Source organism: Calypte anna, chromosome 21 (assembly GCF_003957555.1).
Source record: "Calypte anna isolate BGI_N300 chromosome 21, bCalAnn1_v1.p, whole genome shotgun sequence".
Classification (NCBI taxonomy): domain Eukaryota; kingdom Metazoa; phylum Chordata; class Aves; order Apodiformes; family Trochilidae; genus Calypte; species Calypte anna.
Window position 1 is genome coordinate 1839848 of NC_044266.1, and position 22913 is coordinate 1862760.

Consider the following 22913-nt stretch of genomic DNA (forward strand, 5'->3'; position numbering starts at 1 on the left):
TCCGGCTGCCACATCCCCGCCACCGTCGTGCTGAGCATCGCGCTGCGTTGCCAAGACAACGGCAACTCCTACACGCTGCTATTTATTCTGAAGGACACTTGCTCTTATCTGTTGTTGCAAAGCCCTCAAAAGATTGCATGGCATGCAGAATTCCTCCAAGGTAACCGGGTTTACTGCTGCCATCCCTACAGCCACCTCCTGGGGACATGCCAGCCAGCGGGGCGGGCGGGAGGACAGTCCTTTGGTGACAGTCCTTTGGTGACAGTCCTTCAGTGACAATCCCTTGGCTGGCATCACTTGAAGGTGGGAAGGTGACCTGTGCTGTCCTTGGGGCAGGACCTGGGGCTCTGCCTGCCCCATGAGGGTCGCAGGAGTGTCCCTACCATGTCACTCCCTATAAGCAAAGGCTCTGGACAGGGGTGAGGGACAGCCCTGCCCCTGGGTGCCACCCAGAGCTGTCTTGTCTGTCCCTGCTTGGGCACAGCATTCCCGGGGTGCTGACGTGAAGCCGGAGGTTGTGTGTTGCATTTTCCTGCGTGGGGAGCAAGGCAGTGATGCTCAGGCAGGTCCCACGCAGGAGTGAACCTCCGCGAGCTTGGGGCTGCTGTCACTTACTTCAGCTTGAGAATGTCACGAGCAAGCTGGAGGAAGTGGGAAGATTGGGGGGAAAAAACCTCTTTTTCCTGCAAGTTGCCAATCCCCAGGAGCAAGGAATTTTCTCTTTCAGAATCTTCCTTCTGCACAGCAGCTGGGAGGCCCAGTCCCTGGTCCAGACTGGGCACATCTTCCCTTGTGCCATCATGGGCTGCTGGTGGGAGTGCTCGTGGGCACTGGGGGGGGTTGGTGTGAGAGGTAGGACCAGGGCTGAGCATCACTCAAGAGAGGTGCCTGGCACCTCTCCTTCTTCACAAGGAGATGATTTAGATGGTGTCTGGGAGCTAGTCAGGGGCTGGAATCTAGCCTGACGTGCTGCTGGAGGGAATTGGAGCATCGTGAAGGTGGATCTGGGTCTTGTGCTCTGGCTGGAAGCTGGAGCTCCCAGCTCCTCACTGGTGAAGACAAGGTGGTGCCCTTGGCACTGCTGATGCATGGCACATGGGGGATGCTCTTCATGCTGCCACCACTCTGCCAGCCTCCAAAAAAGCCCCGCCAACAACGTGGTTTGGGTGGTTGGTTTTTTGGTTTTTTGTTGTTTTGGGGTTTTTTTTTGAAGCCTTGAAATTCTTCCTCCCCCAGCCTGAACTATTTTGGTTTATGTTGTCTGTTTCTGGCTCTTCCCTTTCTCCTTCTGCGCTCTCTCCCCGCGTCGCCTTATTCCTCCCCAAAATAAATGTTGTTACGCTTTTTAAAAAATACCCAATTAGGAAAAAAAAAGATCGTCTGAGCAGAAAAAGACTCTGCCTGAGAGTATCCAGGTCAGCTCCTTTAGCTTCATTTGCTCACGCTTGGAGGGAGTGTACAAATGCTCCTGTCAACCAGATGCACATTTTGTATTGCTACCGAGGAGTTTACAGGGCGCAGCGCTGCGGAGGATTAGTCTATTTAGCCATATAAAGCTCTCATTAACTCCTGCTGAGTTCGACAAAAATCTTTCTTGTGTAAAAGCTGAATAAAATGGAGTAAAGATTTTGGGCCTTGGCCTAATGATTTTTATCTTTTTTTTTTTCCTGGGGGAAAAAAAAAAAAAAAAAAAAAAAAAGGAAAAAAAAATTAAATTTGTGGATCAGGCATTTTCTTCTTGCAAACCCAGGGTGAGGCGGGTTCTGAGGGGAAGGTGTGAGTGGAGCAGGGCTGCTGAGGAGGGGAGGGGATGCTCCTGCCGTGGCGTGGGTGTACTGCTCAATGGGAGACAAGTTCCACATGCAAATACCAGAGTCTGCTGCCTCCTCTGCTTTGGCTCCTTTAGGGATTAACACTCTGCCTTCCATGGTTCACTCCTTCTGCTGTGGCCTGCAGGGAATGGGCACCTTGGAGCTCCCGGAGCAAAGGTTCTGGCTGCTGGTGCTTCCTCCTACACCTGCAGCAGATAAACTCCTCTCCCAGGGCTGAGTTGGGCAGCTGGGGTGCTGGCTGCTTCCTCGAGGTGTTTTGCAGTATAACCTTGAAGTTTTCTCAAGTCCTTCACAGCACTTGCAGACCCACTGAACAGCAGCGAACCTTTTTGGGTGGAGGGCCTTGATCTGCCCTGCCGGTGGCCTGATGGGTTTGGTGGTGGGAGGAAGGTGGGGAAGGGGTGCAGGGTACCCTGTGAGGCCATTTTGGGGGCCCCTGTCTGGAGCTGGGGAGCGAGGATGATGGCACCGCTTTCCTTGTGCTGGCCAGGGGGTGTTTTGGGTTTGGAGAGCCTCTGGGTTACCCCTCTGCCTTTCTAACCCCCTTACTGTCTGTCCACAGGTCAACTTGCCCGCTCGGAAGCCATGCTTGGATTTTAATAGCCATGTTCCACCTAGCCATGGACCTTGCCAGCTGCCAGCCCCTGGCCAGCGGTGCTGGGGGGAGGCTCTCACCACGGCCAGCGCTTCGGCACAGACTGTCCCGCAGCTCCCTGTGGGGCACGGGAAGCGGAGGGGAGGAGCTGCGGCGTCCCAACATCCTCTGGACCTGCACCCTGGCACCCTCTGGCCAGAGACCCCGCTCCCGCCGACCACCCCAAACCGCCCCGCTGCCCGCCAGCCACCCCCGGCCCCGCTCCCGGAGGGGTCGGCGGCACCTGCGTGGCCACGGCTTTGCCCCGCGGGACGGGCGGCCCACGGCGCTGCCCGAGGTCATCGTCTGGGGCCCCACGGGCGAGGAGGACTCCTTGGAGAGCAGCACGCTGCCCGGCACCTTCGCCACAGCCACCACCACCACCGCTGCCACCACCGCCGCCACCACCACCGCCACAGCCGCGGCCACCGCTGCCACGCCGCCCCGCGCCCCCCCCAGCACCCCGGTCCCCGCACCAGGCAGGGATGTGCCACGCAGCAGCCCCGGCCGCACCAGCACCGCCGAACCGGCCGCCGGCCACAGCAGCGGCAAGGAGGCGCGGCCGCCCCGTGGGCTGGGGGACAACACAGGTAGGGACTGTGGGGCACTGGGGGGACCCGGGGGTGGAGGGGGGGCTACAGCACAAGCGTGATGGAGATCAGTGGGTGATGGTGAACAAGCTCCTGGGGGAGAGCAGCAGCTCTGATTCGTTGCTTTTATCCGAGGTGTTTTCCAGCGGCTCGCTGTGTTTTCCCATTATCCGGCTCCACCCACAGCCCCTCCTGGTGCTCAGCACAGGGCTCGGGCACGGCCCTGCTCACCCCCCCCCACCCCCGGTGCGTGTTGCTGCGTGGACATGGATGGGGAAGCTGCTGCCCGTTTATTTCCAATTGTATTTGTTATTGCTGGTATTAAACCGTGGGATGCCATTGTATAGTTTACAGAATTTATTCACTGTGCATCGACTGCTTTTAGCACACGGTGATGTTCTAGTTGAATCAAAAAGGAATTTTATAGCCTAATCTTAATTCCAGTTAATCTATCTAGCCTGGCAGCTTGGCAGAAAGAGACAAGCCAACCATCATGGTGCTCCTGACTTAGGGGAGTTATTTATAGCAGGAAAAAACCACAAAAACCTCCCAACCTACACACCTTGTAGAAAAAAACACTGGATAAATTAGGGAGGGTGTATCAATAACACCCACCAGCATGAGTGGCTCGCTGCGTGACGAGATCTTCAGCCTTATCTCCCCATACTGGTCACACTTGGTGGCATCATCAGGTCTGGTGGGTGCCAGCTCCCGTTTGCAGCACCTGGGAGGGTGGCCCCAGGCACGTTTGTGGCTCAGCAGTGACAGCTCCTTGGGCAAGGATCAGCCAGTGGTGCTGCCGTGTTCCTGCCCGTGCTGCCACTGCCCTCCCGCCTTCCCGTGCTCCCGGTGTCCCCAGCAGCCTCCTGAGGGACCAGCTGCTCTAATCTGCCAGCTCTTAGGTCTCATTAGGGTTTTTTTTTCCCAGGATCAGAGTTTTTGCTAATTAACTTCTTTTCACTGAGTGGTGAATATGATAAACGCCTGCCGGGGCTAAAGGATGCTGCACCCGTCCACCCTGAATTGAAAAGTGCCTGAGCTCCAGATCCTGCTTGAGCTCCAGATAAACTTTTCTGCCCAGTTACAGGGCTTAGCTCCCAGGGGAGCCCCTGGAAGGTCCCAGCAGGGAGCCCTGAGCCCCTGCCCTGCCTCGGGATGGGTGTTTCTGCTGGTCTCAGGACCCATGCTCTCGTTGCTGGTGTTGCTGGCAGCGAGGCTGTGCATTTATTGTTCATGTCCTGCTTCTCTCTGTTGTGTAAGCTTTAGCGGCTGGAAGTGTTTGTTCTCTGCTGGGAAAAACATATGGCTACAAATTAGGATTAGGTAACTCATCCGTACTTCTTGATTGCCTCAGTGAGCATTGCAAATCCCCGTCCTGCAAGGCGCACGGTGCGGGTGGTGGGTGGCAGGGGGGGAGGCAGGGATGCTGCTCTCACAGCATGTGACCCCTCAGCTTTCCCTGGCAGCAGCACTGCGGGGTTGGGTGGTCCCACTTGCAGCACCCAAGAGTGCTGGGGCCACCCTAGGAACCTCCCCAGGGCTCCTGCAGATGGCACATGGGGGTTGATTCGGGTGATGGGTGGGTCTGCCTGATGGCTGGGGGGATACAATGGGCTCACCCAGGCGTGGGTCATGCTTGTGCTCTTCAAACATGGGCTTCCTTTCTCAGGGGCTGTCATGCTCAGTTCATGGCAGAGCACAGAAAGAGAGGAGTAATTAAAATGCCAGTGTGGTGCAAGAGGCTGTGGCTGGGGGGCTGCTCTCCGGGTGGGCTGAGCTCCCCCACGGCAGAGCTTCCTCCGTGCTGTGGGCTGAGATGGAAAAAAAAAGGAAGAAAAGAGAAGAATGAATCAGAGCCCGTCAGAGTGAAGGCATGAATTGCACTCGCTGGGTTGTCTGAGGCTCTCCTTTCAGCAGTATTAGAATAAAGCTGTCTTTAATTAAACCTTTAAGTGCTTTATAAGGCAGAAGACTTTATGTGCCGTCTGCTGCTCTTAACGGTGGTTTGATGGCCGGTGCACAACGAGTTTGGCAGCATCTCTGCCAGCAGCGTGCTGGGGATGCTCCTGGATGGAATGTGGGGCTGTGTGGGTGCTGGTGTGGGCACCCTGTGTCCACCCCCCACCCCAGCCCACCCTTCCTCCCCAGGAATGTATCAGGAACAAATAATAATAATAATAATAGGCATTTGTTTTCCTGCAGGGAGATGGCCCTGCCTTCTAAAAGAGGGGGCAGGAGAGGGGGTGCTGGATGCAAGGAGATAGCGGATGCGAGAGGCTTCAAAGGAATTAATTAAAGATAAAATGTGTTTAAAAGAAGACCCAGGGCAGTGGGGATGGAGCTGCCTCTTTGCTGTGCAAAGGCACACGGAGCCGTCACAGCCAGGGCCTGAGAGGAGGCGAGGGGCTGGATGGCATCTCCCAGGCCCCACTGTTCCCTTCCCAGAAGGATCTTTGGGAGCTTCCCGAAGGATCCTTGGTGAGGCCATACATCAGCTGTGGCAGAAAGTGGTTTTCCTTAGGGATGGAGGATGATGGCTGTGAGCTGAGCTCTCAGAGCCGAGGGAGGGGGACTCTTCCTCCCTGGGATTAGCAGATGTCGGGTGTGCACGTGTGCCTTCACCCACGTGTGTCTGAATGAGCCAGGAACTTTCCTCTGCTGCTCAGAAATGTTTATTGCTTAGTGATATTTGCTGTAACACCTGAGAAGATAAGTCCCAGTGTCTTTAGCATAAGCCTCTAGGATTTTCATTCTTGGCAAGAACATTTTGCAGCAGCAGGATATTCTCCTCCTTTCATCAACCCAACCAAAATACCAGGAGGTTTCCAGGAACCTTGGTGGATTTTTATTTTTTTTTTTTAAAGCTGCATTTTTTGCTTCAGGATGAGTAATGCTCACTGGGCTTGGTGTTGGAGCTGATGACCTGGATTTACTGAGTGGAAAACCGGGGAGCTTTGCCTGCCCAGCTTCAGAGGCAGGAGGGTGTTTGGGACCAGACCCAAGGTGGTTTCCAGGTGCAGGGGGTCAGGCAGTGGATGATCAGTTTGTCCTAGGCAGGCACTAGGACAAACTCCTACTGTATCTCTTCCCCTATGCCTAACCCTTGTGTTTTTTTCTAAATTATTTATCTCACAGGCTATTAAAGGGCAGTAGGGTTTGTGTTACAGCAAAGTCTGGCTGATCCCCCCCGGGAAAGGCCATTTGTGGCTGGGATTGCTGCAGAGCGGCCACGCAATGCTCCTGATTGAATTTTTTCTGTCCTAAAGCTGTTTTATCAGCTAGATGAGGCTTTGGGGGATCAGATGTGGTTTCTGATGGCTGGGCAAGCTGTAATGCCTCTCAAGTCCAGCCACTTTTCCCAGCCTCCCTGTGATGCTCAGGAGGAGATGGGGCTGTCCAAGAGCAGAGGATGGAACCTGGTGGCAGGGGTGTGAGGGTGGGATTCTGAGCCCCAAGAGAAGGTCCCTCTTTGGAGAGCCTTCCTTGGGCAGATAGTGGCTCTGATGTCCCCATGTCCAGAGGCAGCTGGGCACAATGCCCAGAGCAGGCAGCTGGGCTCACGTGCCCAATGGATCTTTGCACAGGGCTGAGCAGAACCAACAGCATCGGTGGTTGCCTTCAGCACAGGCTGTGATGCTGGCCATGGAGACTGCTTGAAAGGTTATGATGGCTGGCAACAACTGCCATGACACCGATTCCATCTGTGTTTGCTTCATTTCCCTCTCTATAAGCTCTTCTGCTGCTCCCAGCAGCCAGTTTCTTTTCCACACTCATTCCTGGGAGCCTGTTGGGATGCTCTCGTGCTGTGGTTGAGGAGCTCAAGGGGGAGGTGCTGGGGTCTGACCCTGCAGGTGGAAATCCTGCTGCCAGCAAGGTCTTGTCCCTCCAGTTCAGCCCTGTGCTGCCCTCCCTGCTCCTGACAGACCCAGCATGGGTTATTTAGGAGATTTACCCTCTTCCAGCATTTCAGCTCAAGCTAGAAAGGCTGGGAGAGAGGAGCAAGGACACGATCCACAGGGCAGGTGGGCAGGAAGGGGCTGCAGTGCTCCCTTGCCTTCCTCCAGCAGCAGCATCTGTTGTTTTCCTACCACTGATGGTAACTCACGATGATGCTCTGCAAAGTGAAATGGAGCTGGCTTTCCCTTTTTTTAATTTTATGCAGCTTAGAAGCCTTGACAGGGGTCTTCAAAGAGTTGCGGTTCATAGCTGTTTTTATTGGGAAAATGAAAAATACCATCTCCCTAACCAGAGCTGTTGAAATAAAGGCCTTAGGGGGATAGAGGTTCTCTTTGTTTTTAATTAAGAGCTTATATCTCCTGTTTGCTGCCATTGCACACTTCTGCAGTAGCAAGACATTAGTCTCCAATGGATTTTCTCACGGAATTAATTTTGTTGATGCAGAGCTGTCCGGGAGCCGTTTCAAAAGGTGACTAGAAAGGCCAAAACTCAGCACTTTCATCTCGGTGGCAAATATATGGTCTTTAAAATAACACAAAAAAAAAAAAAAAAAAAAGAAGCCCTGGTGTTCACTTGCTTTGAGAAGACTGCGGGTTTTTTTCCTGGGATGTGAGGAATTTGGAGTTGCTGGCTGGGTGGATGCTGAGGTTGGTCCCACTGCCAGAGGGCATGAGAGGTCCCAGTGAGAGCAGAGTGCACTCCTACGGTGTGAGAGTGGAAAACCCCCGAGATATTCCAGCACTTCCACGGGTCCAGAGTGCACCTTTGAAGAGCTTTCCCTCCTGGCAGACAACACATTAAATTCTGCTGCACTAGCAGAAGCGCAGGGGTTTGGACACACTTTCAGTTCCATTACATACTTCTCCTGTAATTACCCTCCAGTTAAATGGTCACTGCGTCAAATTGCTTTGTAAAAGCCTTGGAGGAGGGAGCTGCTGGCAGGGAGGAGGCATTTCCAGCTGCTGGGACCAGGGCAGGATGGGGCAGCAGCTCTGGGCATCCCTCCCTGATCCTGTCTGCTAGCCCCTGCCCTTCCTGCACCTTGCTTCTTCACCAGTTATTAACATGTAATTAAGTGACTGCTGGGTCCTGAAATGTGCTGGGACCAGGGCTTTCCCACTTGGAATGTTTGCCGTGGTGAAGGGTGAACACACCTGAGCCACTGTAATCCCTGCTTCCCCATTCTTCCCTGCATCTTGCCCCATGTTTTGGGGGCTCAGGCTCTCACTGATAGTTACACGCTGAAGGTTCCTTGCACTGGAGGAGGAGGAGGGTAATTTTGCTTTATGAACTATTGATTTTATCCTCCAGGTCCCTTTCCTCCAGACAGATTGGGCTCCTAGGGCCATGTTTAAAGTAATGGATTGTTCTTTGCAGCCATCTCTCTTTCATCTTGCCTTGCCCCCCGGGTGCTCTGTGTCCCTTACGGGATGTTCCTCTCTTTCAGGATGCCCCATCCATTAACTCCTGCTCTTGCAGATTGGATATTTCTGGTCGATTTTGCTCTGTATGGTTCTCTATATTTCTTTGAAGGCCTAGAGGAAAGGTTCTGATGTATTTGCAGAGTAAGAATTAAGACTTATTAGCCTGTAGCCCAGTGGGTGTTGCTGCAGGGCTTCCCAGGGAATCATCCTGGTTATACATCAGGTCTCTTTCCCTCTTCCCATTTCTGCTGAGGTGAAGGCTGTCAGGAAAGACATTTCCCATGCCCTTGCAAATCCTCCCAGGCTCAGGTGCAAAATTAATATCTGATGCAAGCGAACTTTCTTCTGTGCTGCTACATATGGCAACTTATGTGTGTGATGGAGTCTAAAATTATCCAGCCCTTCTTAAAATCCATGTGTCCTGCTCCCAAGAGCTGCCATCCTTCCCAGCGCTCTGCCACCCGCAATCTGTTCTGCCCGCGCCTTTCCCCTTGCGTCAGCACCAGCATTAATTCCATCGTTTGGTTCTCCCGTGTCCCAACCCCCTCTGCCTCAGCTCCCAGCCTTGCAGGAGGTCTCATTCCCGCCTTCTGTTTTCCAAGGAGTCGGGCACTGGGCTGGTTTGGTTTTATTTTATTTTTAGAGTCTTTGCTTTTGTCTGATTTCTTGGTGTCCCACTGGGAGCTGCTCCAAGATCGCTGTGAAGGATGCGGCTGTGGTGGGCGCTGCTCCTGACCCCACACACACCAGGACACCAGGACAGGGACCAGCTGGGGGCTCAGACCTGCTGGCTCTGCTCCTTAGGTCCTCAGGACATGACTCCTGTCATGACCGTGCTCCAGGGAAGCTGCCTGGACCTGGAGCAGAGGAGTTGGGAACGGGGTCCTCCCCAAACCTCACCACCTCTGTCCCCATCCCTTACTTGTCCTGGCAGCTGTTCTGCTCTGGAGGAGCCTTGTCACAGCCTGGGAGCCAATTGCAGTGTAATTGGGAGTAAATGGAGGAAATGGGTCATTTGCAAAATAGGTGCTTGAGTCCAGGGAGAAAAAATAACCCTCACACATCCTGTCCCGCATCCCCTCCAGGGTACAGGGGCTGGCGAGCAGCCATCTGTCTGTCTGTCTGTCTGTCCAGTGGCTCCCTAAGGAGGGAGAGTTTGGCTTGCAGCAAGGACGACCCCCAGAGTCTGCAGTATCCTGCACCTCCCTGTGTTCTGGTGGGCTCTTGCCTTCTGCTGGGACTGTGCCAGCACCATTTTGGAAGCGTTGGCCTTTGGGAAGTCATTTCTTCTTGGTCCTGCCTCTTGAAAACTCCTGCACTGGCAATGACCATGGCATGGCTGACATCTGCCACCACCCCCTGCTCTGGACCAAGTCCTGTCTTTAAAATCAGTTGTGATCCCTCCTCCTTTCTCCAGTTTTCCTCTGGCAAAAGCAGAACAAGCACTGGAAGATGCTGGGGGGTGCTTCCTTCCTGCTGCTTGTATTTTGGAGGTGAGGGCTTCTTCTCCCCCATCTGCCAGAGCTTTGTGGTAACCAGGGTGGGTGACAGGCAATTGCTCCCCCTGCCCTTCCCACCAACCCTTTCCAAGCAGCTCCAGAGTGAAGCCTTCTCCTCCAGGGATGGCTGCCCTGGGGCTTGGCACTGGACATGTTTCTGTGAATCACTTGCCGAAGGTGACCTTGGTTTTATTATATTAAACTGTCAAGTCTCCCATTCCTGAGCATTTGATTTACGCCCGGGATGCATCCTGGCAGCACAGCCCACACTTCCTAAAACGGTGTCACTGCTGGCTGAGTGTCCTGCTCAGGATTGGGGCATTTATGGATCTCTCCATCCCAGGCAGAGAGCAATAAGGGTGAGTTGGTGGTGGATCATGAGGAAGGATGGAGGTGGTCTTCAAAAGCTGAGCGTATTTCTTTGTGGACCCATGCTGAGCAGTTTCCATCTCCCCTTACGTGTCCCCACGGGGCTCAGCAGGCTCTAAATGTCTTTTTGCCCACTCTTCCCCAGGCCAGAAGCATTTTCCATCGTGTTTCTGGGGGTGCGTGGGCTGGGGAGGCATCAAACTCCTGCACACCCTGGGAGGTGGCAGCTTCACCCTGGGGGGTAACAACTTCATCCTGGGAGGTGGCAGCTTTGCCCCAGCAGTTGGGCTGAACTCCAGCAGCTTTTCTGCCTTGATGAGTGATGTTGGCAGTGTGGGTGTGTGAGCAGGGACCCGAAACCCCTGGGGCACAGGGATGAGAAGGGGTAGGCGAGAGCAAAACTTTTGTCCTTCAAGAGAGAGCAGCAGAGCACTAAGTGTGATCCATGGTTTAAAGTACCCCTGATAAATCTCTGCCCACCTCCAGCTCATGTCTGCACCATGGGCATCCCAGCTTCATCCAAGAACCCAAGGATTTCCTTAGCACCCGGGTGAGCTAGGAATGCTGTGCATGTACTGCACAGGTGCACATATATCTATTTATATATAAAAACCTGCTCGTTTTCCTGCCATGCTAGCACTTATTTATTTATTAAAAAACTCATCCATCAGGAGCTGCAACATCTGTTCATGAAAAATAGCACATCTTTGGGCTGCAGCCAGGAAAATCATTTCATTACAAAATTGCAACTGTAAAGCAGCCCAAAATCACAAACATACTGTACATTGAGCTGCCTTTGTTTCCAAACTGCTCATTAGGAATGATACACGAGCCAAAATTACACCCTCTGTAAGGTGAATTAGGAGAAAATGAGACCACCCGACCTCCTAGGCGAGCAGCAGTTAGCACAGTAATTATTACCTCTGGTTAATCCTGCACCCACTGCAAGGCTCTGCTCAAGTTTCCATCCCGGAGGGGATGTGTCTTCCCATCTCTTCCGTTCTTCGTGCCTAATTCGGGCTGACAAGGAACACACTTGAGAGGATAGGAAATGAGAAGCCTGGCTTAAAGATTATTTTATGTAAGGCAGGAGAGAGGATTGCATCGCTGCTGCCAGGGGCTGTGTCTGCCCTGCCTGGGGGGAGGTGGCTGGAGGTGGGGGGGTCCTCTTCCGATGGGGAGCAGGGAGCTTTGTGGGACCTCCTTGGCTCCTGTCCCCACTTTCTTATTTCTTTTCTCTGCAGGTCTGGCAGTTCATCAGATAATCACTATTACCGTGTCCCTCATCATGGTCATAGCTGCTCTGATAACAACTCTTGTCTTAAAAAATTGGTAAGATCCCTCCTGGGTCTGCTTGGTTTGGGGGGTGGTGAGGACAGGGACAGGAACGGGGGGGGAGGTCTTTCCAGGATGGTTTCAGAAAGGTATTGCAAGGGAAGATGACTTCTTCATGATGAAGCCTCCCAGGGAGGTTGAAGCACCTGGGTTCATCCATGCCCCTCTGTATGGTGGGTGGCTTTGGGGACCAGCACATGGCCAGGGTCAGGTGGCCAAGTCCCACAGGAGACATGTGCACATCACTGCTGTGGGATTACCTCGTGATGCCACCTGGTGAGGTCCAAGTCGTATGTTCTGCTGCAGCAGGTGTCCCTGTGAGGGTGCTAGGACCTGTCCTGCTGGGTGGCATCTCTTCTGTCGCTTGGCTAACGTGGCTTTGCTGCTCCCCAGCTTACCAGCAGAAAGCCACTGCACCTTCCCTGTCCCCAGAGGACTGGCAGGACCCTCTGAGCCCCTCACTTTGAATCATGCCTCATGCCCTGCAGCACTCGTGCTCCTCCAGCTCAACTTGCTCCCGTTTATTCCCTCGGCATGGCCGGGCGTATGGCAAAATAGGTTAAAGTTTTGCTTCAGGCACTCATGGCTTTACCTATTTTCCCAGGGAAATTGCCCTACTTTGAGGTCAGCATTGCTGGTGCAGTGACCTGGCTGTGGCTCCAGGCCAGTGGAGATGCCATGCTCAGTGGTAGCCACTCTCTCCTCCAGCCCCAGCTCACCCCAAGTCCCGTGGCAAATCAATCCCTGCACCCAGGAGGAATTAAAAGAAACATGAGGAAGCCAGCTTGCTCCCCGGGGTTAGAGGAAAACCTGTTTGCAGGGCATCTTCATCCCAGCAGGGCTGTAACACAGTGCTGCAGCTGGCCCAATGTGCCAAGTTGGTGGCCCCACAGGTGGGTTTGCTTCCCTGGGAGTGGAGCCATTGGGAGGCACAGCCAGAGATGCTCAGTTCTGTGTGTCAGGCAGGATTTACTTGACCCCACTTCCCGAGCTGTAGGGATATTTCCATGGGAGAGAACATAACACTAAAACACTTCAGAGGTCTTGACCTATCAGTGGTAGTAAGCAATAGAGATCATTGATCCAGTTGACCGTGGCCTGGCTGAGCAGCCCTAGTAACCTAATGTTGAGGTCAAAAAGGGAAAATAAAATAAAATAAAATAAAATAAAATAAAATAAAATAAAATAAAATAAAATAAAATACAGCAGTCAGTGTAGAATTGTTTGTGATAAGTACAATTGGGAACTCACTGGAGGATACCCTCAGGTGAGTGCAGGCAGCTGTGCCACCAGCAGAAAGCAGGACCCAGCGAGCTGGCTCAGCTCCCACGCTCACCAAACTCCGCTCTGGGTTTCCCACGCTCGTGCTGGCTGCAGCCTCAGTGGCAGAGCTGGCCCAGATCACACCCTTAGTCCCCGTCCCCAGAGGGGACACGGTCACTACCCCCACGTTTCAGCTGGCACTTGTCCCCCTCGGGCAGGACGGGCAAGCGATGGCCGCGTGCCAGGCGAGTGTCCTCCTCGTCATCGCTCCTGCAGCCGGCGTGCCGTGGTGGAGCCGAGGGTTGTTTTGGTGGCTGTCGCTTTGGGTTGCATCAGCTGGTGGCAGAGATGCTGTCCCCGCTCCCAGGACAGCCCCAGCCCCACATGTCCCCTCCCTGACAGCACCAGCATCCCCCACTGCCCTCGGAGTGGCTGTCTGGTGACATGCTGATGTTGCGACAGGCACTGTCAGTCCTGTTGGGAAAAAAAGTGACATCTTAATTAAATCAGTTTCTAGACCCTTAAGTAGGAGCAGCGTGGTGGAGGGCAGGTTCTTCCTGGCTGGTGTCTTGCATGTACAGACCCAGAATTATTATGTGGCCACCAGAACCTCCACAGCAGGTTCTGAGCTTATTTATTCCCCTTACTTTTTGGTGCCTTCCAAATGGAAAGGGTTTCCCTTCATTGTTCTCACCCATGTCTTTTCATTTAAAAAAAAAAAAAAGCTTTTGTTTCCTGAAGGTATAAACGTCCGACTTGCTAAGTAATGCCTCTGGTGGTTAAACACTTGTAGCTAAAATTTAAATTTGAACCTTAAAAAAAAAAAAAAAAAAAAGGCCAGCATCCTGACTGCTTGATCACAGCTGATCTCTCCACATGCCTGAATTCTGGTCTGAGAGTGAGTGATGTACAGGGAGTGACTGGCAAGGCGAGTTCCCTGGCTGAGCCCAGCACTCTTGTCCCCCTCTGTCCCCCTCTGTCCCTTCCTGTCCCCCTCTGTCCTCCCCTGTCCCCATCTGTCCCCTCCTGTCCCCCTCTGTCCCCTCCTGTTCCCTCCTGTCCCCTCACAGCTGCGCACAGAGCGGGCGCCCGCGGCGCAACAGCCACCAGCGCAAACTGGAGCAGCAGGAGGAGAGCTGCCAGAACCTCACCGACTTCGCCCCTGCCCGTGTGCCCAGTGCCCTCGACATCTTCACCGCCTACAACGAGAGCCTCCAGTGCTCCCACGACTGCGTCCGCACCCCCGTGCCCGTCTACGCGGAGGAGGCCTTGCACTCGCCCGGGGATTATAAAACAACCTACAATGGAAACAGGTAACGGGGCTGGCAGGGCTTCCCTGGGGTGAGGAGCACTGTCCCCCTCCAGTCCTGGGGTCTGTGACCCAAGGGAGATGATGCCCGTTTTGGCAGGAAATGTCAACTGGGCCCCTCAGTTCAGGAAGGAGATTGAGGTGCTGGAGCAGGTCCAAAGGAGGCAACTGGGCTGGTGAAGGGATCCAGCACAGATCCTGTGAGGAGAGGCTGAGGGAGCTGGGGGTGTTGAGGCTGGAGAAGAGGAGGCTCAGGGGAGACCTCATCACTCTCTCCAACTCCCTGAAAGGAGGTTGGAGCCAGGGGGGGTTGGGCTCTTTTCCCAGGCAACTCTCAGCAAGACAAGAGGGCAGGGTCTCAAGTTGTGCCAGGGGAGGTTTAGGTTGGAGATTAGAAAGAATTTCTTTCTGGAGAGGGTGATCAGGCATTGGAATGGGCTGCCCAGGGAAGTAGTGGATTCTCTGTGTCTGGAGAGATTTCAAAAGAGCCTGGATGTGGCACTGAGTGCCATGGGCTGGGAACCACGGGGGGAGTGGATCAAGGGTTGGACTTGATGATCTCTGAGGTCCCTTCCAGCCCAGCCAATTCTATGATTCTATGATTGATTCTATGCCTTGGGAGCATGTGGCAGAGCTTCCTTCTTCCAGGTCTCCAAGCCATGATGCTCACCCACCCCGTATCACACCAGACCTCTCATCCTGCTGTCAGCAGCCCCTGTCTTTGCAGTGTCAGACAGTTGTACTCCCCTACAGCTCAGTTCTGTTTGGCAACACATGAATTTCAGTTCCCGGCTGCCTCTGCCAGCACCTAAGTGCTGCTGGATCCATCTTCCAGCATCCGTGCTGTCTCCTAAGTGGCATTGAAAGAGCTGCTGGGCTGGAAACAAGCGTGGTGATTAATAGAGGAGAGGGTGGCGAGAGCCAAACGAACCGTTTGTCTGGCGTGAAATAATGATGCATTAACCAGGGGGCTTGGTGGCAGCCAACAGCACGGTGTGAAGGGTGGGAGCCCTGGCTCTGGGGGGAGGTGGTCAGGGCTGACCCCTGAGCTGGCTCCCACAGCCCTCTCACCCAGTGTTGGTGTGGTTTCACCACGTGGGAAAGGCATGTTCCCTGCCAAAGCTAGAGAAAAAGGAGTGTTGAGGGAGAAAATGAGCACCTGGGGCTGGACCATGATGTGCATGCCACTGCTGCTTATGTCCACCTGCATGGACAGAAGCCTGGAAGCCAACAGCTTCGTGGAAGGGGGGAGGAAGGGAGATGCTCTGCTGCCATTTGGGGTCATGTATCCCCCCAGGGCACTTGTCTGCCTTGAAAGGTGTTTGTGCACAGAGGTAAAACCTTCAGTGTTGCAGTCCATCTTTTTCTTCTTTCTCTGCTTTGCACTGCCCTGATTTCCAAGGCCAAGGGAATTTTTTCATATTTTTCTCTAAAAAAAGTTGATTCGCAGCTGCCTCAGCTTTCTCCTTGTGTGTTATGTACCAGCACGTGCAAGCCCTTTTTTTTGCTCATTGCAGACCCTCTTCTTCTGACCGGCATCTTATTCCCGTGGCCTTTGTGTCTGAGAAATGGTTTGAGATCTCCTGCTGACTGGCCGAAGCCTGTTTGACTCCTGGGGGCAGGGCAGACGCCATCGGGCTGTTTCCTGGTACGTACCCCCCATGTCCCCATCCCCATTGTCCCTGCCCATGGTCAGCTGCTTTCTGCCCTGTCTGGTGGTGCCTCCTCATGCTTCTTTTTGGGATGTGGGACTCGAGCAGAGTGGCTCATCCGGCCAGGATGACATTTCCCACTGTGCATGGGATGTTGGGTACAAAATGTCTTTTTGTAGGTGAATTACAGATGGGCCTGAGCTAAACGTCAGGGAATGGGATGGATGTGGACTTGGGAGTGAAGGTTCCCTGGGGCAGCCTTGAACTTTAGCCTGATCTTGTGGTTCCAGCCCAGCTCCCTCCAACACCTTGGCAAGCGATAGCAATTTCCGTGCTGTGAAATGGCCTGATCTGTAATTAACCTCTGGGTTCATGATGGACAGCCTGTCTCCTTCAAGGGCTCTGCACCCAACATGTATACTCCATCTGCACCCAAAAGCTCACCTGAGGATGTCTGCTGTTCCCTGATGCTCTGTGGGAAGTCTGCAGCCCCCCTGCGTGCTCCCTGCCTCTGGGCTCGCACCTCAGGCACTGCTGCAGCTTAAGGAGCACAGTGGTGCCGTGCTGCTTTCAGCAGTATGTTGTTTGGGGTTTTTTTTCCCTTTTTAAGTGAGTTTGGTCTGTTTTCACTTCCTTTGGACGTGGCAGGGCTGGTAGTGATGGCAGAAGGAGCAGTCAGGCTTCCCGGGGTGGCAGATCCTGTGCTGTACGCTCGTGCGCGCTCGTTGCTCTGTCCCAGGTCGCTGCTGTAATGAATCATATATTCCATGTCAATGAAATTTCCAGCCTCCCCTGACTGCAAGCTTACTCAAAACAGCCTGTTTAACATTGTGCTCAGCTATCGAACACAGAAATGTAATTAGATTAGACTGCAAGGGAATAAAAACTTAATGGTCTCAGCTGTGGTGGGGGCTGGCCGTGTCCGAGTGGTTCAGGTCAGGGGTGCAGGAGGGAGGGAGGCAGCAAGAGCTGAGTCCTCTGCTTCACTGTGAGCTGGGGAGAAGCTCTTGCTCCCCATCTCTAAGTGTTCTCAGGTTATTTCTGTGAGTCTTTGGCTGTGCTTGCTGTCTAGGGGGACAGGGTGTGAAGGTACCTGGTGGCAGAGCTGGTGTTGGTGAGCTGGGGGTGAGCAGGCTCTGCAGGTTCTTCCCCAGCAGCTCCTGCAGAACCAAGCTTCAGAGAGCTGATAGCAGTGATCCACTGGGTCTTCTCTACCAGGAGCTTTGTCCATTGTGATCTCTGTCCATTGCTTCCAAATTATTTTTTTAAAGCAACCCCCAAAACCCCCGAGCCAGTCATACATGTGTGCTATCAGCAGCTCCTGCCTGAAGTTGAGAGGGAATGAGCAGTTCTGAGCTGTTGTGCTGTGTCAGGAATCTTTGCAATTCCCACTGCTCCTGCCTGTGAAAGTCTGTGGCAAAGGCCCTGCCCTGGTCAGCTCCATAGATTTCTTTAAGTAGTCCAAAGCTGGTCCATTATGCCTTATTAAATCCCTGAAATTCTCATTGGCCCGTTTTCATGGAATCCATAAAATGCACATTGATGGACTCTGGAAAAATCTATCCGGGTCATACCTGGAGCATTTGCTCTGTAATAGTGCTTCAATTATTTATTCAGTTCTGGAAGTTGATGGTTGGTTTCATTAATGTTAGCAGAATGGGTTTAATCCAAAAACCTGCTCTCTGCCTGTGTATATGTGTACATGCACCAGTCCCTGCAGCAGAAACCTCTCTCCTTGGAAAGGCTCAGAGCACTTTACAAGTTTTAATTGATGGCACTTCACAGCTCTGAGCTGTCTAATAAGCAAATTAGTGACACTGAGCATGCAGAGGCAGCTCTGGCGTTTGCCGATGGCCCCAAAGGGCTGTGCCAGGAGCTGGTGGTGTAAGGGGCATCACCACGGAACAATCCCCAACCCCAAGAGCTTCAAGCAGCACTGAAGCCGTGTCAGGAAACCTGATGAAACTCATTTTACATGGCAAGCAGATGTTGAAATTATTTCCCAGGGACGGGGAGGGTTCCTGTGCTTGCCGGGACACCGGTCCTCCCGGGAGCCGGCGATGCTGCCCGCGGCAAGCAGCTGTCGGAGCTTTCCAGCATCTGCCAGCACCGGGGCTCTGGGGTGGGTGGATGTCACCCTGGGCAGCAGAAAGCCCTGTGGCTGTCCTTGCCAGCAGGACTTGGCCCATCTGAGGCAGCCTGGCACATCAATACCGCAGCAGCAGCAGCGTGGCCCAAGGCGGGTTTGGGTGAGGAGTAAAAGCATTCAGTTCAAGCATTTTTGTAGCAGGCTGGAGAATTATCTGCACAGAGGTGTGAGGAGCAAAACTGTGCTCGATGAGGGCAGATGGCAGAGGAGCGCCGAGGCAGAAGCTGGTTTGCAACCCAAAAGGTGAAATTGGCTGAAATCTCCAGCAGCTTTGGCAGGGCACCACATCAAACTGGCTGGTTTGGTTTGATTTCGTACCAGCTTTGGGGCTTTCTGAAATGAAGTTTGAGATTTCGCATTATTCTTGTCCTTAATCCCGCTCTCTTTGACTGAAAAAACCCCATGGAATGAGATTAAACAGCAATCTGTAAGGTTGATCAAGCGCTGACCTACTTTGCACAAAGAGGCCGTTTGGAATACAATTTAAATGTTACATCCTGCAATGCATACATTAAGTAGTATTCATCCAGAACTATGTAAATGTTCACCATCTCAGTGAGGGAAGTGCCGATTTGAGACGTGAAAATTGTCCTGGCATGGAAAAGTTGATCTGACCCTAGCACAAGGCAGTTAAAATCTCCAGCCCTGCGTGGTAATTCTCTGCTTGGAACACGGTGAGCAGCTGCTGTGATGGCCCCGTTCTGCCTAACAACAGCAAATGGTTTGTATTAGCATTAAGAGATAATGAGTCATCATAAAAAACCCAGGCTTGTCTTTGGAGGAATAACAGCAGTCCCAGCACAGCCCCCGTGCAGGAGATTAAGGACTCTGTAAAATCCTTCTTGCTAATTAAGACTTCGGTGTTGTTCGTGGTGTATGTTGGGTGTCTCGCTCAGGAATAATGGTAAAGAAGGAATGAGAGGTGTGTGGTGTTCCAGGATGCTGATAACCAGCTGGTTGGAGGTGATTGTGTAGGTTGGGGTATGGGTGGCAGGAACAGGCAGTGGGCAGCTGTGTTGGGGGTGTTCCTGCTGTCCTGGGTGGCTGTGTCACAGCACCCAGTGCTGTACAAAAAGGCACAGCAAGTGTAAATGTCCACACACTAAGGGCTGAGGAGTGGTTGTCTGTGCATAAAGGCTTAAAGGTTACAAAGGGAGAGTATTTCAGCAGACAGCAAGTAAATAGCTACAGGAGAACTTCAGTAGGGTTTCTGATTTTGATATTTAAGCGATTCCCCATTGATTTCTGTGGAGCATTTAATTTAGGAAATCCTGTTAGTGCTCATCATCATCTTCTCATCTGCCTAAACATTCACTGTTCCAGGTCCCAGTGTGAAAAGCTGCAGCGTGCAGGGCTGCTGAGGAGTCAGCCATGCTTTGCAAAGCACCTGGGGAGGTTGGAAGGGTGCAGTAAGGCAGCATAAAGCCTTTTGGTCATCCCCCCAGCTCACCAGAGCATCTCCAGGGACCCAATAAACATCCTTGTTTGGACGCTGTCCCACAGACCAGGGCTGGGAATGAGCTGGGGTTTCTCCAGGGAGGCAGGAGAAGAGGTCCTGGTTCCTGGGAGCTGGAGAGGGGGGAGCTGTGCCATGGCTGGGAGGAGGATGGGCATCAGAGAAGCAGTGCAAGTCATGATGTGTTTCCCAGTGGTGATTTAATCTTTGTTTTTATTTCTCGTCCTCAACAGGATTCCATTGGTGAACCTGTAAAAAATATACAAAAATAATGGGTTACCTGTACCTACCATTTCTGTTTACCAGTAGGAGACTTGGAAGAGCAGCATTCTATGGGCCAAATATATTTTTATAAAAATGAACACGCCTGTAGGTAACTGCAGATTTTTTTTGAGGGGAAGAGAGAGACAAAAAAGTGTGTGAGCAGAGAACCCAGTGGAAGGAGAGGAACCAGCGAGGGACTGAGAGGAGGGAGCCTGGGCGAGGACTGTGACTCTGAACCTGTGCCAATAATACCAATATGTGCCATGAACCGATGCAGAGACTTCACAAGGAGCCACTTGGATAATGCCTGGAAACATCGTGGAGGATGAGTGGGGCGTCTCTTCTGGTGGGGTCATTCATTCCGGTCCATACGCATCCATACGTAGGATATGTGTAGGGAGAAACTATATATATATATACACACACAGACCCTTTTTGTACCGTAGCGATTTTTGAAGCTCTTAAATACTCATTTTTAAAGAAGATATCATGGGCTAAACAGTCTCATTTCTTTCACATGCGTAATATGAACTAGGTGATGTTTTCTACTTTGGCAGCTTGCCTTTCAAGCCTATATGTGTATATATATAGGTGAACATATATACATATATATATGTGTGTGTGTGTATGTATAAACATATATATGTATGTATACATATATATATATATATAGCTTTGGTTCTTTTTGGAAATACTTTTCCAGCTGTGGCAACGTGACCACAGCAGTGGGGGACAGCCGGGGCTGTGCTGCCCCTCCAGCTCTTGGAGGGGTGATGGAGAGCTCTGGAGCCTGGTACAGAACAAAAGGAGGGGGGGAATGGGTCGGGATTACGGTGAGGAGGCTGTGTCTGGGCTGGATTCACAAAGTGCATTCCTGCTGTAGGGGTGGGGGGAAGCACAACACCACAGCAAGGGGCACAGCTGGCTGAGGAGCTCCTGTCCTGGCTGCCCCTGGGCTCCTTGATGTGGGGTGCTCCCCATGGACCCCCTGTCTGAGGTGCAGCACCATGTTTCCAGGAGCAGGGAGCTTGTAGCAGGTGGGTACCCCCAGCTCCTGGCAGCTTGATGGTGGTGGTGAAGGATATTTCCAGACTTCTGTAGCCTGATGCATCATCAGGGTAGAGAGGAGGAAGCCCAAAAGCCTGTGTTTGGCAGAGCTGCCATCCCCTCTGTTAGGTGGGACACCTCAGAGCTGGGCAGGTACAGGTTTTAAGTGTGGGCTTTCAAAGGATGAGCCTCTCATGGCACAGGAGACAAATTTCAGGAGTGGGATGTGAGAGTTTTTTCAGAAAATGGCTTCTAAATAGGCCATGACACCAAAGCTTCCTCAGCCCTTTGTGAGGAACGAGAAAAGCTGGAGCCCAGCACCTCCTGACCCAGGCTAAGGCCAAGGCCAAGCAAGCTCCAGAGAGCTCTTTCCTGTGCCCTCAGGGTCTTGGCTGGGTACCTGGGGCAGGAGAAGACACAGCCTGTTGTCCACAATCATAATGCTGTTTCATAGCATTTCAAAGGGAATTTTGCCCAACTGTTTGCCAGGGAAGGGTGGTTCTGCTCCAGAGACATGTCCCATCACCCCTCCAGCTCCTGATTCTGGTGATTCTGGTGGGTGCTGATGACCATGCCAGGCTGCCCACAAGCCCCAGGCTTGTCTTCCTATGGGCTTGTCTTTTCCCATGGCCAGGAGCAGGGATGGCACCAAGCAAGGGTCAGCTTCATGGCACGTACTGAGATGGGTCTCCATTGGGTTGCTTCAGCATACTGTGGATGGGAAAGACAGCAGAGTTCAGACCAAAGTCCTCCAGTTCTTTTTGTAAACTTGCCCTTCGTAAACAACAGTGATTTTTTTAGAACTGTCCAGATACACCTTTGTATTCCTCCACTAATTATTCAGCTCCATTTCTTTATGGTAATGAACATGCAGTTTAAAAACTGTAGAAACTTCTGGTAGTTTGCATAGCCACCTGTGCAGTCTCTTGTTTCCATCCCCTTTTCTGTCCTTTTCTGGTGGAATTGCACAGCCTGGATTATTTTTCCTGAATTTTTGGAAGCTGCCCCGGGAAGAAACCTTCCTTGCTGGACCTGATGGTTTCCTATGGACTTGAACCAAATGTCTCCAAAGGCTGGAGAGGATGAAGGTGTTCCTGTTGCTCCTGTCTGGGCTTTGAACTGGTTCTTCCTGCAGAGGTGGTTTCTTGTGAGTGCTGAGCTGGGTGGGCTGGCTCTTGGGGGTTTTTAACAGGGCTGGGACCCCCCCAGGCTTCCGCCTCCAGGGGGTCCTGGCCCCACCTCCAGCACTTGCACATCTGTACTGGGGCTTCTGGTTTTTACTGGGTGCAGACCCTGCAAATGGCCCTCACTGGCACAGCTCTGGAATTCTCCTTCTTCATTTGACTTTGGTGGCATCAACCAGCTCCAGCCCAGGAGCTGCCTCTGCTGCTTCACCCACTGAACTTCCTCTTTGTACCTGCTGGCCGTTCTTGTGGGTATTCTTGTGTGATCCCAAGCAGCAATCAGACATCATCAAATACATCTCAGCTCCCTTGTTCCTGGGTGTTTGAAGCCTCCTTCTGTATTTTCTGCATGTGCAGAACCTGCAGCCTGAAGGGGCAACCCAGGCAGAGCTGGAGGCTGGCACAGCCCCACACTGGTGATGATGGTGATGCCTTGCCCTGAGCTTGGCCCCCAGGGAATTCCCTGAAGAGTTGGGGACAAGGAGAGGGAAATGTGTCTGTGTCAGGGAGAGGGAATGAAGGCAAACGACCTCGTCCCCAGGTGGTTGGGAGCCAGTTTCTGACAGCAGGACTTGCATGAGCTGTCCTGCAGAAGGACACGTCCTGGACACCGAGAGACACACGGTGAGCCAGGGAACAAAAGTAGATGCACAATCTTCCCTTATTTATAAGGACCAACAGCACTTGCACTTTATCAGAGCAGCCCTCCCATCCCTATGCATGCTGAGCACTCCAGGGACAGCTGCCAGGAAGGAGGGGAGGGCCGGAGCTGCAGATCCCAGCATCCCAGGGTCATCGGTGGCAAAGAGAAATGAACTGTGGTTAATTCATTCCCTGCCACTGATGAAAGCCAAAATAAATAAAGAAAGAAAAATTAAAACAAGAGGTCAGATTTTAGTGGAATAGACCTATTGAGCAGATCTTTCATACTGGGGAGAAAGCAGCAGGC

At 52.7% G+C, this 22913-nt stretch overlaps 1 protein-coding gene across 1 annotated transcript; it reads left to right on the top strand.

Annotated features, from left to right (window-relative positions):
* The first annotated feature begins 142 nt into the window (after window positions 1–142).
* On the top strand, window positions 143–15802 carry AJAP1 (adherens junctions associated protein 1). Its single transcript, XM_030463416.1, has 5 exons — window positions 143–160; window positions 2279–3056; window positions 11550–11637; window positions 13974–14216; window positions 15730–15802. The coding sequence occupies exons 1-5, from the start codon at window positions 143–145 to the stop codon at window positions 15800–15802; spliced, it is 1200 nt and encodes a 399-aa protein (XP_030319276.1).
* Window positions 15803–22913: the final 7111 nt, after the last annotated feature.